General features: G+C 56.6%; 1 protein-coding gene across 22 annotated transcripts in view; it reads right to left on the bottom strand.

Moving 5' to 3' along the window:
• The window catches only part of PCBP3 (poly(rC) binding protein 3), a 290,673-nt gene that overhangs the window by 13,747 nt on the left and 261,363 nt on the right, over nucleotides 1-15,563 (bottom strand). For 13 of the 22 annotated variants that reach the window (XM_064380239.1, XM_064380246.1, XM_064380240.1 and 10 more), the window contains 2 exons: nucleotides 7,016-7,094; nucleotides 6,235-6,294 (listed from right to left, as the gene is read on the bottom strand). In XM_064380239.1, the coding sequence (XP_064236309.1) occupies nucleotides 6,235-6,294; nucleotides 7,016-7,094 (139 nt within the window). The remainder of the gene's footprint in view (nucleotides 1-6,234; nucleotides 6,295-7,015; nucleotides 7,095-15,563) is intronic. The other 9 variants (XM_064380249.1, XM_064380248.1, XM_064380258.1 and 6 more) reach the window with 3 other exon arrangements.

Raw genomic sequence — 15,563 nt, 5'->3', positions numbered from 1 at the left:
TGTAGACGCCCAATGTGCTCCCACTTACTCCCAACGCCTCCTGTGCCCTTGAACTTGATGTTTAAGCCACACTGGTCCTGCTTCTCCCCACTGCCTCTGCCCTGCCCCTGGTCCCTGCCAGCCACACCCTCCCTGGGGCAGCCTGTCTACGATGCCACCTGTTGTCTCATCTTATGGCACTGGCACCCCCAACCAGAGGAGCCTCTCACTGTGGCCAGCCAGTCTCCCTGCCAGGGAGTGACTCCACAGGGCGGATGTGGTCCTGTGGGGCTGTCCAGCACAGGCGGGGATCAGTTAGTGCTGAATAAACCAATTCACCTCTAACTGTCTGTTATTCTTTTGCATATATAAGCCTAGAATTTCTGTTCTTTATATTCTTTTAATAAAGATACTTTCAAAACAACATTTGGTTATTTATCTATCTATACATGGGTTTCTGGTCCAACTCCCATTCCATAATGGTGACATTTAAAATGTCACTAAAAGATTTCCTTAGTCCTGCCTGAGTACTAGACTGGAATTCCTGAACAAAGGAGACCTTAGATGAACAGACAGCAGTGAGCCAGACCTGCTGAAGTTGGGATATTTTGATTGAAGGGAGGAAAGTATAGGAAATCATCCTAGGACAGCGCTAAAGTTAAGCTAAGAATATAAAGAAATGTCTGCATGACCAGGACATCCATCTCAGGACAGACTGGCCCAGGTGTCCATCCATCTCAGGACAGACTGGCCCAGGTGTTCATCCATCTCAGGACAGACTGCCCAGGTGTGCATCCATCTCAGGACGGCATGGCCCAGGTGTTCATCCATCTCAGGACAGACTAGCCCAGGTGTTCATCCATCTCAGGACAGCATGTCCCAGGTGTTCATCCATCTCAGGACAGACTGGCCCAGGTGTCCATCCATCTCAGGACAGACTGGCTCAGGTGTGCATCCATCTCAGGATAGCATGTCCCAGGTGTTCATCCATCTCAGGACAGACTAGCCCAGGTGTTCATCCAACTCAGGATAGCATGCCCCAGGTGTTCATCCATCTCAGGACAGACTAGCCCAGATGTTCATCCATCTCAGGACAGACTGCCCAGGTGTTCATCCATCTCAGGATGGCATGGCCCAGGTGTCCATTCATCTCAGGACAGACTGGCCCAGGTATTCATCCATCTCAGGATGGCATGGCCAAGGTGTTCATCCATCTCAGGACAGACTAGCCCAGGTGTGCATCCATCTCAGGATAGCATGTCCCAGGTGTTCATCCATCTCAGGACAGACTAGCCCAGGTGTTCATCCATCTCAGGATAGCATGTCCCAGGTGTTCATCCATCTCAGGACAGACTAGCCCAGGTGTTCATCCATCTCAGGAGAGACTAGCCCAGGTGTGCATCCATCTCAGGATAGCATGTCCCAGGTGTTCATCCATCTCAGGACAGACTAGCCCAGGTGTTCATCCATCTCAGGACAGCATGTCCCAGGTGTTCATCCATCTCAGGACAGACTAGCCCAGGTGTTCATCCATCTCAGGATAGCATGTCCCAGGTGTTCATCCATCTCAGGACAGACTAGCCCAGGTGTTCATCCATCTCAGGATAGCATGTCCCAGGTGTTCATCCATCTCAGGACAGACTAGCCCAGGTGTTCATCCATCTCAGGACAGCATGTCCCAGGTGTTCATCCATCTCAGGGTGGCATGACTGAGGTGTCCATCCATCTCAGGACGGCATGGCCCAGGTGTGCATCCATCTCAGGACGGCACGGCCCAGGTGTCCATCCATCTCAGGACGGCACGGCCCAGGTGTCCATCCATCTCAGGACAGCATGGCCCAGGTGTCCATCCATCTCTGGACGGCATGGCCCAGGTGTCCATCCATCTCAGGACGGCATGGCCCAGGTGTTCATCCATCTCAGGACAGACTGGCCCAGGTGTCCATCCATCTCTGGACAGACTGGCCCAGGTGTTCATCCATCTCAGGACAGCATGGCCCAGGTGTCCATCCATCTCTGGACAGCATGGCCCAGGTGTCCATCCATCTCAGGACAGCATGCCAGGTGTCCATCCATCTCAGGACGGCATGGCCCAGGTGTTCATCCATCTTAGGATGGCATGGCCCAGGTATTCATCCATCTCAGGACGGCATGGCCCAGGTGTCCATCCACCTCAGCACAGACTTCCCAGGTGTTCATCCATCTCAGGACAGACTGGCCCAGGTGTCCATCCATCTCAGGATGGCATGTCCCAGGTGTCCATCCATCTCAGGACAGACTGGCCCAGGTGTTCATCCATCTCAGGACAGCATGGCCCAGGTGTCCATCCATCTCAGGACAGACTAGCCCAGGTGTCCATCCATTTCAGTACAGCATGGCCCAGGTGTCCATCCATCTCAGGAGAGACTGGCCCAGGTGTTCATCCATCTCAGGACAGACTGGCCCAGGTGTTTATCCATCTCAGGTCAGCATGCCAGGTGTCCATCCATCTCAGGACAGCATGCCAGGTGTCCATCCATCTCAGGACAGACTGCCCAGGTGTCCATCCATCTCAGGACAGACTGGCCCAGGTGTCCATCCATCTCAGAACAGACTGCCCAGGTGTCCATCCATCTCAGGACAGACTGCCCAGGTGTCCATCCATCTCAGGACAGACTAGCCCAGGTGTCCATCCATCTCAGGACAGACTGCCCGGGTGTTCATCCATCTCAGGACAGACTGGCCCAGGTGTCCATCCATCTCAGGACAGACTGGCCCAGGTGTCCATCCATCTCAGGACAGACTGCCCCAGGTGTCCATCCATCTCAGGACAGACTAGCCCAGGTGTCCATCCATCTCAGGACAGACGGCCCAGTTGTCCATCCATCTCAGGAGAGACTGGCCCAGGTGTCCATCCATCTCAGGACAGACGGCCCAGGTGTTCATCCATCTCAGGACAGCATGGCCCAGGTGTCCATCCATCTCAGGACAGACTGGTCCAGGTGTCCATCCATTTCAGGACAGACTGGCCCAGGTGTACATCCATCTCAGGACAGACTGCCCAGGTGTCCATCCATCTCAGGACAGACTGCCCGGGTGTTCATCCATCTCAGGACAGACTGGCCCAGGTGTCCATCCATCTCAGGACAGACTGGCCCAGTTGTCCATCCATCTCAGGACAGACTGCTCCAGGTGTCCATCCATCTCAGGACAGACTGCCCAGGTGTCCATCCATCTCAGGACAGACTAGCCCAGGTGTCCATCCATCTCAGGACAGACGGCCCAGTTGTCCATCCATCTCAGGAGAGACTGGCCCAGGTGTGCATCCATCTCAGGACAGACGGCCCAGGTGTTCATCCATCTCAGGACAGCATGGCCCAGGTGTCCATCCATCTCAGGACAGACTGGCCCAGGTGTCCATCCATCTCAGGACAGACTGCCCAGGTGTCCATCCATCTCAGGACAGGCTGCCCGGGTGTTCCTCCATCTCAGGACAGACTGGCCCAGGTGTCCATCCATCTCAGGACAGACTGCCCAGGTGTTCCTCCATCTCAGGACAGACTGGCCCAGGTGTCCATCCATCTCAGGTCAGCATGCCAGGTGTCCATCCATCTCTGGACAGCATGGCCCAGGTGTCCATCCATCTCAGGACAGACTGGCCCAGGTGTTCATCCATCTCAGGTCAGCATGCCAGGTGTCCATCCATCTCTGGACAGCATGGCCCAGGTGTCCATCCATCTCAGGACAGACTGCCCAGGTGTTCATCCATCTCAGGACAGACTGGCCCAGGTGTCCATCCATATCAGGTCAGCATGGCCCAGGTGTCCATCCATCTCAGGACAGCATGTGAGGTGTCCATCCATCTCAGGTCAGCATGCCAGGTGTCCATCCATCTCTGGACAGACTGCCCGGGTGTTCATCCATCTCAGGACAGACTGGCCCAGGTGTCCATCCATCTCAGGACAGACTGGCCCAGGTGTCCATCCATCTCAGGACAGACTGCCCCAGGTGTCCATCCATCTCAGGACAGACTGGCCCAGGTGTCCATCCATCTCAGGAGAGACTGGCCCAGGTGTCCATCCATCTCAGGACAGACTGCCCCAGGTGTCCATCCATCTCAGAACAGACTAGCCCAGATGTCCATCCATCTCAGGTCAGCATGTGAGGTGTCCATCCATCTCAGGTCAGCATGCCAGGTGTCCATCCATCTCTGGACAGCATGCCAGGTGTCCATCCATCTCAGGTCAGCATGCCAGGTGTCCATCCATCTCTGGACAGCATGCCAGGTGTCCATCCATCTCAGGTCAGCATGCCTGGTGTCCATACATCTCAGGACAGCATGACCCAGGTGTCCATCCATCTCAGAACAGCATGGCCCAGGTGTCCATCCATCTCAGGACAGACTGCCCAGGTGTTCATCCATCTCAGGACAGACTGGCCCAGGTGTCCATCCATCTCAGGTCAGCATGCCAGGTGTCCATCCATCTCAGGTCAGCATGCCAGGTGTCCATCCATCTCAGGACAGCATGCCAGGTGTCCATCCATCTCAAGACAGCATGGCCCAGGTGTCCATCCATCTCAGGACAGCATGGCCCAGGTGTCCATCCATCTTGGTCCAGGTGTCCATCCATCTCAGGACAGCATGCCAGGTGTCCGTCCATCTCAGGACAGCATGCCAGGTGTCCATCCATCTCTGGACAGCATGGCCCAGGTGTCCATCCATCTTGGTCCAGGTGTCCATCCATCTCAGCACAGACTTTCCAGGTGTTCATCCATCTCAGGCCAGGACAGCATAGCCCAGGTGTCCATCCATCTCTGGACAGCATGGCCCAGGTGTCCATCCATCTCAGGACAGCATGCCAGGTGTCCATCCATCTCAGGACAGCATGGCCCAGGTGTCCATCCATCTCAGGACAGCATGGCCCAGGTGTCCATCCATCTCAGAACAGACTGCCCAGGTGTGCATCCATCTCAGGACAACATGGCCCAGGTGTCCATCCATCTCAGGACAGACGGCCCAGGTGTCCATCCATCTCAGGAGAGACTGGCCCAGGTGTCCATCCATCTCAGGACAGCATAGCCCAGGTGTCCATCCATCTCAGGACAGCATGCCAGGTGTCCATCCATCTCAGGACAACATGGCCCAGGTGTCCATCCATCTCAGGACAGCATGGCCCAGGTGTCCATACATCTTGGCCCAGGTGTTCATCCATCTTGGCCCAGGTGTCCATCCATCTTGGTCCAGGTGTCCATTCATCTCAGGACAGCATGCCAGGTGTCCATCCATCTCAGGACAGCATGGCCCAGGTGTCCATCCATCTCAGGACAGCATGGCCCAGGTGTCCATCCATCTCTGGCCAGCATGGCCCAGGTGTCCATACATCTTGGCCCAGGTGTCCATCCATCTTGGTCCAGGTGTCCATCCATCTCAGCACAGACTTTCCAGGTGTTCATCCATCTCAGGCCAGTGTGGCCGATGTGTCCCTCTGCTTAAGGACAGCATAGCCCAGGGATCCATTCATCTCAGGACAGCATGGCCCAGGTGAGTCTCTCTCTTATGAAGATGATGGCATTCCAGGAACCAGGGGTAAATGAGGATGCCCCAACCGGTAGCCCAAGCCCACAGGAGAGGTCTCCTGGCCCCAGCATTAGAGCAGCCACAAACACCTCCCGTCGCTGCCCACTCATTTTAACCTGCCGTGGCTGGTACATGTGTGCAGCGCAGTTCACAGGGCCATAGGGAGAGGAAGGTCGTCACAGGACACCTGTCTGGCCACCAGGAAGCCGCTGTGGCACCGGCCACATGCACACAGAGCCATGAGGAGTGGCAGGTGTGTGGCATCTTCCTCACAGGCGCCTAGGAATCCACTGAGCCCCAGACAAACAACTGCGTCTGTTTCACGACCTTGGGCACTGAGTCTACAAATCCACGTGCTACCCCACGGCATCCGAGGAACAAACATTTCACCGCAGAGCAGAAGGGGTGTGGGCAAATCCAGCTCAGACTGAGCTTCCTGCTTACAGCTTTGCTCGTAGTCCTAGGCAACCCTTTTCCAAAGTGCACCACGGTGAGGCCTCTATTTCCTGCTCCTGCAAGGCCGTGGTTCCCTGCCCTGAGCAACTCAGGCCCCACCATCCAGCCACAGTGGCAGTGCGGCACCACCCACGCCCTCGGCAGCCCCCACGGAGGCTGCAAGCTGCCAGCCCCACACCCACTCCCACTGGGCTCTGCTCTGCCGCCCTGGCCTGCTCTCCTGGCATGTAGCTTTGTGTTACCTGACGACTGGCCCATCAGATTTTGAGCTTCTTCGGAGGAGTGTAAAGGCAGCTTTTCTCCTGGAGAGCAAAGAAGAGACAGGTTTAATGTTTTGCCCTCAAGGAGATAAGCAGTGTCCCTTCAACTAGGGAAGCTCAAAATATGACTGGCACATGCACCGGGGCTCTCTCCAGCCACGGCCACAGGCACGCCGCGGGGAAGGGGGTCAGACACAGGCGTGGCGCTTCCTTTCGGGGAGGGAGGCCCAGCTGCCAGGCACGCCTAGGGGAGGGGGGCTTGCCACGGTCGGCCGCCCTTGACGGCCTCATGACAGCGACTGGGTTGGGGCTGACTCGGCCACTGCTCTCCTGGGGCAGGGCTGGGTGCCACCCCGGGACATGCGGTGGCTTCCTGCAGAAGAGCACCCACGGCTGCTGTCTGTGCTTTTGCTCCCGGAGAAAAGGCTCCAGGGCGGCCCAGTGGGTGCGCTCAGCAGGAAGGGCCACCCGGGACAGCACAGCACTGCCTGGCAAGCGCAGACTCTCGGTGAGCAGACGTCTCTTCACAGCAAGGCCACGGCAAGGCCAGCTGTTGGTGAACCGGCCCACAGTGGGAGCGAGACCCACCTCCCGCCCCCGCCCTGTCCCCGGCCCCGGCAAGCCCGCTGCATGTGAACCCTGCACCACCGGGGCTCACGACTCCAACTGTACCTGTCCACACACTGCCCTGAGTGACACAGCTCAGAAAGAGAAAGGCCCCAGGTGAGAAGAGAAGGAGGTGAGAAAAGGGCTGGGTACGTACCGGGGAAAGCGGGGTTGGTCTGTCCGAGGGGAGGAAAGGGGGTTTGCTGCATGGCCAACTGGTGGAGCTTGGTCAACTGCTGGGGTAGGAGGGACAGGAGAGCTAAGAAGGTTATTGTCATTGAGTACAAGTCACACCAAATTCAAAAGGCAGTAACAACGTTGCACAGATAGAGAGAGAGGGCCATGCGGACACATGGCAGACGCCAGAGAACGCAAGGACTTGGCCTGGGGAAAGCCAATGGAGCCCAGGCTGTGAGCGGGCGTGGGGCCGCTGCCCGGCGTGCGGAGGGCAGCACAGCGAGCTGCCGTCTTCTCTCCCTGGCTCCCTGGCAGCTCCAGCCTGGACCAGCCAAGCCTCCCTCTCACCAGCTGGTGTGGACAGGAAGCTGGCTGGGGCCGGTGGGTCACAGAGGGCCTGGGAGAGTCTGGGAGCCACAGAGGAAGACAAGCTGCGTGTCTAGGAGATTCAAGACCAAGTCACTAGTCACAAAACTCAGGCTAGCCCCTGCGGGATCCAGAGGCTCTAGTTTGCAAAGCTCGCCCTGGCCTCACCTGTGCTAGGCCTGGCCCCTCCCCTCCCCCGCAGGGCCTTGCTTTACCCAGGAGGTGACCTGGGGTTGCGGGGACACCCGAAGGGCCACACACCTGCCTTCTAGTCATCTCCAGGAGTGTGACTACAGAACACTAGTTCTGGAAGCTTCTGTGGAAGGCGTGAGTGAGGGACACCTCAGGCCCTCGGCCGGGAGCCGCCTGTGCCCCTAGTCCCTGCAGGCTGCCCCCAGCCCTTCTCCTCCCCAGTCCCTGAGCCACAAGACTTTTCAAGGGTGCTTTGCTGCCATTTTTTAAGTTATTTTACCCGAGTCTCATTTCTTAAATAAAAACGAAAAATAGCAAAAGATAACAGTAAATGTGGCAAGATGAGGCCACATTTGGGATGCTCAAGATGACGCCCCCCCTTTGGAGAGCCAGGATTGCTCAGCAGGCGGCAGGGGGCTCCTCACACCTGGCTTTCCCAGGAGCCACAGGCCTCCAGTCTCAGGCCTGCCAAGGCTGGGCACTGCAGAGGGTGTCCTGGGGCTCAGGAGGGCACCGGGCGAAGCTCCTCTGCGGGGGGGCAGCCCAGCAGGAAGGGAGGCGGCACATTCGGGGAGGGGCATCACCTCCCATGGGTTTCAGAAGATCCGACCCAAATGCATCACCGCATGGCGGCTGCGTGTGGACCCCTGCAACCCCCGCCAGGCAGGCAGCTCGGCTTCCTCGCTGCACAGGGTGTGGGGTGGCAGAAGCCGCCGCAGAGGCCACCAAGGCTGGAGGCGTGGGCACTCGGAGCAGAGCTGCTGTCTGCACGCGAGGAGGCCAGCTGCTGGGCACCTGACAAGACCCCCATGCTTGCCCCCCACCCCTGGAACCCGGGTTCCCAGACACCAGGGAGCCCAGTCAGGAAGGCAGCCACCGTGGTCCCAGCACCTCCCCAGCTGTGTGCTCCTGGGTGGGTTTGCACTCAGCCCTCTCCTAAGAGTTCACCCGGAGTCAAGATAAAGGCCCCTCCTCAGTACCCAGTGTCCTGGGAGGATGGGGGCTGCTCCTCAGCCCCACCCCTCCCTGACCCCTGGCCTTGCCAGCTGGCGGGCAGGGCAGGCCTGGCAGGAGGGGGCTGTCTGGCCTCTTCGTGCTCCCACAGGATGGGGTCCGGTCCCCATGGCAAGCCCGTGGCCTCTGGCATACCTCTGAGTGTAGTGGAGAGCAGTGAGATTGTGAGGCATTTGGTGCTGCAGACTGACTTTGCTTCCAGAGATCTGCCATTGCAGACACATCTGGCAACGACTTACACAGGGGCACATCTGCAAAGCAGGCCCTGCCCAGGCCTCTCCGCCTTCCTGGCTGTCCTAGGAGACCTGGCCGTATCCCAGACTCAGCAAGGCCACTCCTGGTGCAGCAGGAGAGCTCAGGTCAGGGGTCAGGCTCAGCTCTAAGAGTGCCCTGAAGAGCGGGTGCCTGTGAAGGCCACAGCAGGGGCTGGAGGGCTGGTGGCGCCCCTGCCTGGTGGGCTGCAGAGCCCAGCTGCCGGCCCAGGAAGATGACCCGGCTCCCACGTGGGCGGCATCTGCGCTGCCCCGTGACATAAAGTGAACGGGCCTGCCAGGTTAACCGAGGGGATGTGTGTGCAGCCCCTGACGAGGGTGCCAGGAGAGCCTGTGGGGGAGATGCTGTCCCAAGGACACCAGCTGAAGTCACCGGGACAAAGTCTACCTCCCGGTGAGACACGAGGCCCTGCGGGGGCAGCAGGAGAAAGCAGATGCCTTGGGTCCTAGTGAAGGCCCCACCTGAACAGGGCATGCCAGGAAAGACCGGGGTCCTAGTGAAGGCCCCACCTGGACAGGGCACACCAGGAAAGACCGGGGTCCTAGTGAAGGCCCCACCTGGACAGGGCACGCCAGGAAAGACTGGGGTCCTAGTGAAGGCCCCACCTGGACAGGGCACGCCAGGAAAGACCGGGGTCCTAGTGAAGGCCCCACCTGGACAGGTCACGCCAGGAAAGACCGGGGTCCTAGTGAAGGCCCCACCTGGACAGGGCACGCCAGGAAAGACCGGGGTCCTAGTGAAGGCCCCACCTGGACAGGGCACGCCAGGAAAGACCGGAGTCCTAGTGAAGGCCCCACCTGGACAGAGCACATCAGGAAAGACCGGGGTCCTAGTGAAGGCCCCACCTGGACAGGGCACATCAGGAAAGACCGGGGTCCTAGTGAAGGCCCCACCTGGACAGGGCACATCAGGAAAGACCGGGGTCCTAGTGAAGGCCCCACCTGGACAGGGCACATCAGGAAAGACCGGGGTCCTAGTGAAGGCCCCACCTGGACAGGGCACGTCAGGAAAGACCGGGGTCCTAGTTAAGGCCCCACCTGGACAGAGCACGTCAGGAAAGACCGGGGTCCTAGTGAAGGCCCCACCTGGACAGGGCACGTCAGGAAAGACCGGGGTCCTAGTGAAGGCCCCACCTGGACAGGGCACGTCAGGAAAGACTGGGGTCCTAGTGAAGGCCCCACCTGGACAGAGCACATCAGGAAAGACCGGGGTCCTAGTGAAGGCCCCACCTGGACAGGGCACGTCAGGAAAGACCGGGGTCCTAGTGAAGGCCCCACCTGGACAGGGCACGTCAGGAAAGACTGGGGTCCTAGTGAAGGCCCCACCTGGACAGGGCACATCAGGAAAGACCGGGGTCCTAGTGAAGGCCCCACCTGGACAGGGCACGTCAGGAAAGACTGGGGTCCTAGTGAAGGCCCCACCTGGACAGGGCACGTCAGGAAAGACCGGGGTCCTAGTGAAGTCCCCACCTGGACAGGGCACGTCAGGAAAGACCAAGGTCCTAGTGAAGGCCCCACCTGGACAGAGCACATCAGGAAAGACCGGGGCTGCCCGGCCGGGGTAGGAGAACCGCAAGGGGGGTGCGGTGCTCCCGGCGAGTTCAGCCAGTCACCGGATGCTGAGGGGCACAGACGGGATCCGCAACCCCCCGACTCCCAGTGGCCAGGCCCGCTGCCCACGGCACAGGGGAGGGGGCGCCCATGGGCTCTGCAGAGGATGGAGTGGCTCGAGTCGGCTCCAAGATGGCCCGGCCTGTGGCTGTGGCGACAGGAAGGCCTGGTGGCCCCAGGCCTCAGTTCCTTAAACTATAAAGTGGGGAATGGATGTGAGTGAGCGGCAGCTGTGATGTGCTGCAGGCGACAGCACTGTCCCCAACATGTTTGGCTTTTTATGAAGAAGTGACCACACTAGGAGATGAATCTCTTTCCTCCCCACCTATAAACACAGGGGACATCCTAGGGAGGCCTGGCCCAGCACAGGGCGGTGCTGGGTGGGCACCTGTGGAGGGAAGGGGTGGGTGGGTGCATGAAGGCCAGGACACAGTGCTCACCCGGCTCTGCCCGGCACCAGTCCAGCCACTGCATCTCTTTTGGACTCAATTTCCACATTTTTTAAAGGCGGGAACAGGACTAAGTGTCAAGGGGCCTTCCAATTTTTGAGAAAATTCTGCCTTTAAAAAATGAGGCTTCTGGTTCTCACCAGAACCTCCAAATCACTGAGAGGAAAAGAATAAAGACAGAAGTCGAGGGAGGAGGGGAAGAAAGTCAGGCAGGCAGGCAAGAGGGCAGGAGGGAGGAGGGGAGGGGAGGGGCGGAGGGCAGGAGGGCGGGCAGGGAAGTGTCCCATGACCGCTGTTTGTCTGTAAACTGCCTTTTCCACTTCACACTGACTCAGAATGTAACACACAGACAACTACTAAAATTACAAGCATTTGTTAAGATGCAACTCAATGAATTATCACAAAACAAACGCAGGCATGCAACTGTCACTCAGGCCAAGGCCACTGTCACGGGTTTTTTAACCTGCATCCACGTTTCTTCTCCAGTAAAGTGCCTGTTTCTGTCCTTCGCCCATTTCTCTTATTGCTTGATTTTTGCTGACTTCACGAGAGCTCCCTGGCGTTTCCGACGCCACCCTGCGTGTTGTTCGTGCTGCCCAGCTCTCTTCCCCACTCGCCCGTGGTGTCTTACGAGAAGCAGTATTCTAAAACTGAAGTAGCTGAACTCATCAGTGTTTTCCTTTATGGTCTGAGCTTAGTTTTAAGAAGTCCTCCCCTGACCTGAGAATACGACGCTCTTCTATATATTATCTCCTAAAGCTGCTAAATTCTTCTGTCTTGTTTGGAGTTCTTGATACACAGGAGATGGTTTTTGTTTATGGCAGGAAGCAAATTACGACCTGCCGTCCTGGCACTGTGGGGAGCGTCTGCCCTCTCCCAGGCTCTCGTGGGCAGCTTCGTCCCGTCCACATCTCAGGGACGGCTTCCTTCCTGTGTGGGGGGATCCTGGGCTCTCAGGTCTGAGTTTACTAGTCTCTCACTGCACCCAGACCACACAGTCTGGCACAGTCATCTCCGATGGTAACCGTGCCTCCTGCACACCTCCTGCGGGCCTGCCTGAGGTGTTTTACAGCTACCTTGTTTAGAAAATTCGAAGGAATACACTAAAATAAGATAAAAAGCATAGCAATACATAACCCAGTGCCGCCGGCGTTTATCAGTGCCATGAAGAACGATGGACCGTGCATGACAGCACGTGCTAGACGCCTGGCAGCACAGGGGGTTTGCACCAGCAGCACACGTCGGGGAGCGTGCACCTTCACACCGGCTATGACGGCGCCGGGAAATGCTCGGCTCCCCTCCACTCTCATGCGGCCACCATCGTCTGTGTGGTCTGTTGTGGCCTGAACCATCCACGCGGTGCGTGACTGTAACTGCTTTCTGCTGAGAGAGTGTGAGCTACACGATTCCGATTTTTGAAAGACGGTGAGATGTGCTTTACGGTCTGGTACGCGATCAGGTTTTGCAAATGTCGCGGTGAATTCTACAGCGGTGCTGGGTGTCGTGTTCAACCCCCGTCGATTATGTCAGGATCCCGGAGAATGCCGTTCATGCTTTCTTCACCCGTCTACTTGGCCTTTCACTCATGGAAACAGACGTGTGCCAAGTGTTCACTGTAATGTCTGCCAATTTCTCTATGTTTTGTCAACTAGTTTCTTTATATATTTTAAAGCTATGTTTTAAGCACGTACAAATTTTGAATGACTGTATCTTCTGTGAGCTGAATTTATCAACATGGAATGACTAAAGTTTTCCCCTCTCCTGACGTTAACATTGGCAGACCAGCTTATTTCTCGAGTATTCCTTAGCCTCTTCATTCGTTCACTTTTCTTCTGGGTCCTTGTGCTTCAGGTGTGTCTCTCGAAAGAACAAAACCAAAAAAAAAAACTGTTTTTGCTTGTTTGCTTGTCTATTTGTTCAGCTTAAAAATACAGTCTGACAGCCTCGCATCTTAACTGCAATCTCACTTCACTTAGATCACGATCATCCCCGTGTTTGGACTGATTTTAAACGTCTTGTTTTCAAATTGTCCTGCTTTTCCAGGGGTTCTTTTTTATTTCGCTCCCTTTCTTCTGCTGGGTTAACAGTTTTTCCCTCACTTGTTTTCACCTCTCCTGTCACAGACGTCACATATCGGACACCTTTGCTGTTAGTGGTCACTGGAATTTTAACGTGTGCGTTGAGTCTACACTCGGTATCTTCACCCTCTAGTGGAACGAGACAGTGATTTTCCTGCGGGTGTTCCCATCTCCTCATGCACACCCGATCTTACGTGTGCTGTTTTTATCCACTTGAGTCTTGTGTCCATCCTGTGAGTTAGGCAGGGGCCTCCGTGCGTTCACAGATGATGTTTGTTAACCAAATGTGGACACTTCTTTGCGTTTCCAGTCTTCCTTCTGGGATCGCCCACAGGGCATCCATCAGAAGATCATTTGCTGTGGCCTCCCGGTCACATCTGTTTGTCTACAAATGGCTACATGTAGGTCTTTGAAGGATCCTCCCTTGAGACAGAGTTTGATGCTGACAACGATTTTCTTTGATTAAGCCACCATCTTCTGGCTTCTAAAGTTGCAGATGAGAAGTCAACCTAATTTCTCACTGTTGCCCCTTTGTCATATTCTCTCCGATTACTTTTAAGATTTGATTTTGGTCTTTGGTGTTACGTAGTCTTGCTTCGATATTTCCAGGATGGATTTCCCTTAGTTTGTCCTGTTTGTGAACTGCTGGCGTTTCTGAATGTGAGGATGGTTTCTCTTATTGGAAGTTTCTCCAAGTGTGTCTCTTGGAATTTTCTCTCTCCATTCCACGTCCGCCCTGGGCTTCCAACTGGATGCGGGTTCTTCCTTCTCAGGCCTCCCGATCAGTGTTTCTCAGAATTCCACGGGCCACTGAGTGTCCCGAGGGTCCTGTAAAAATGTGAAGTCTGGTTCTGAGAAGGGCAAGCGGGCAGGAACGGCGCGTGAGAGCTGTGCCGCCGGGGCCCAGCAGAGGACGGGGCGTTCCGAGAAAGGAAAGATGGAACTCCAGCCCACGGTGCGGGCTGCCTGGGCCTCCTGTTTCCTGAGGAACGGCTGCAGTAGCACAGCTCTGACAGCAGGTGGGGCCGTGGGCAAGCCTTAGCACCACTTGCAGCTGCAGGGTCTTGGAAAGTGTCAGGCTTCAGAGGGAGAGAGGCTGGGGCCCCCAGCCAGGTGCCCAGGGCACAGGGCATTGGCCACTCTCTCACTACAGTGTAAGGGGCCCCTCGCCCACCTCCCCACGGGGTTCCAGAGGGAGACACAGAACAAGTGGGAGGAGAAAGCATTCTGCAACCATCTGCTCGCATCTCTGCGGGTGCGTGAGACGCTCACGAGAGCCTGTGCGTGCTCTTCACGTGTCCAGGGGAAACATGTGGCACTGACGGCGTCCCGGGGATCGCACAGCTGGGACGAAGGGCCGCACCCAGCACAGGATCTGGCCGTGCATCCCACCCTCGCTCCCTCTTCCGATGACACGTTTCCACAATTTCCCCACGACTCTTTCACTGAAGAACCAGCTTCTTAGCAGACACTGGTGTCCACTTGACTTCCAGCATTGCTCCACATCTGCTGCTCACGTCCAGCTGCTTGGGTGGCTCTCCCATCACCGGCTCGTTAGCTCTGGCCAAGGCACCTCTCAGACCTTCCATTTCCTGTGTGTGGCGTTGGCCCCATGGTCCTGAGCTCTGCTTCACAGGGTTAGCGCAAGGCTCATCTGAAATAGCCGACGTGGCAAATTCTTCATCACCTCGAACGGGTTTTTTTTTTTGCTTGCTTTCAATATCCGCTCCAAATGATGGGGATATTAAGTAAGGGAGAGATTAGGAGACTTGGACGACTAGAAACAAAGATTCATTTATCTGAGGGTATTTTTTCTTTTCTTGAGACAAGGTCTTGCTCTGTCGCTCAGGCTGGAGTGCAGTGGTGCAATCTCTGCTCACTACGGCCTCGACCTCTGGGGCTCAGGTAACCATCCCACCTCAGCCTCCTGAGAAGGTGCGCCACAGGTGCGTGCCACCACACCCAGCTAATTTTTGTATTTTTTGTAGAGATGGGGTCTTGCTTTTTTGTCCAAGTTGGTCTTGAATTTCTGGGCTCAAGGAGTCCTCCCATCTTGGCCTCTCAAAATGCTGGGATCTCAGGAGAGAGCCACTGTACCTGGCCTATGAGGGTATTTTTGAAGTTCACTAATTTCTTCCAGAAAAAAACAATTCCTTTCTGGTGTAACTGCACCACTGCCATTAAAGGGGCAGAAGTGCTGGGTGAGAGAGAAGTGGTCTGTCCAGGCGTGTGCGTGTCCAGGCGTGTGCGTGTCCAGGTGTGTGTGTGTCCAGGCGTGTGCGTATCTAGGCGTGCATGTCCAGGTGTGTGCGTGTCCAGGTGTGTGTGTATCTAGGCGTGCATGTCCAGGTGTGTGCGTGTCCAGGCATGTGTGTATCTAGGCGTGCATGTCCAGGTGTGTGCGTGTCCAGGTGTGTGTGTATCTAGGCGTGCATGTCCAGGTGTGTGTGTGTCCAGGCATGTGTGTATCTAGGCATGCGTGTCCAGGTGTGTGCATGTCCAGGTGTGTGCGTGTCCAGGCGTGTGTGTATCTAGGCGTGCATGTC

This window comes from Aotus nancymaae, unplaced genomic scaffold, assembly GCF_030222135.1.
Source record: "Aotus nancymaae isolate 86718 unplaced genomic scaffold, 86718_ANA_hifiasm-v0.15.2.pri h1tg000022l_1, whole genome shotgun sequence".
Taxonomy (NCBI): Eukaryota; Metazoa; Chordata; class Mammalia; order Primates; family Aotidae; genus Aotus; species Aotus nancymaae.
This window is presented reverse-complemented; position numbering and strand designations above follow the sequence as displayed.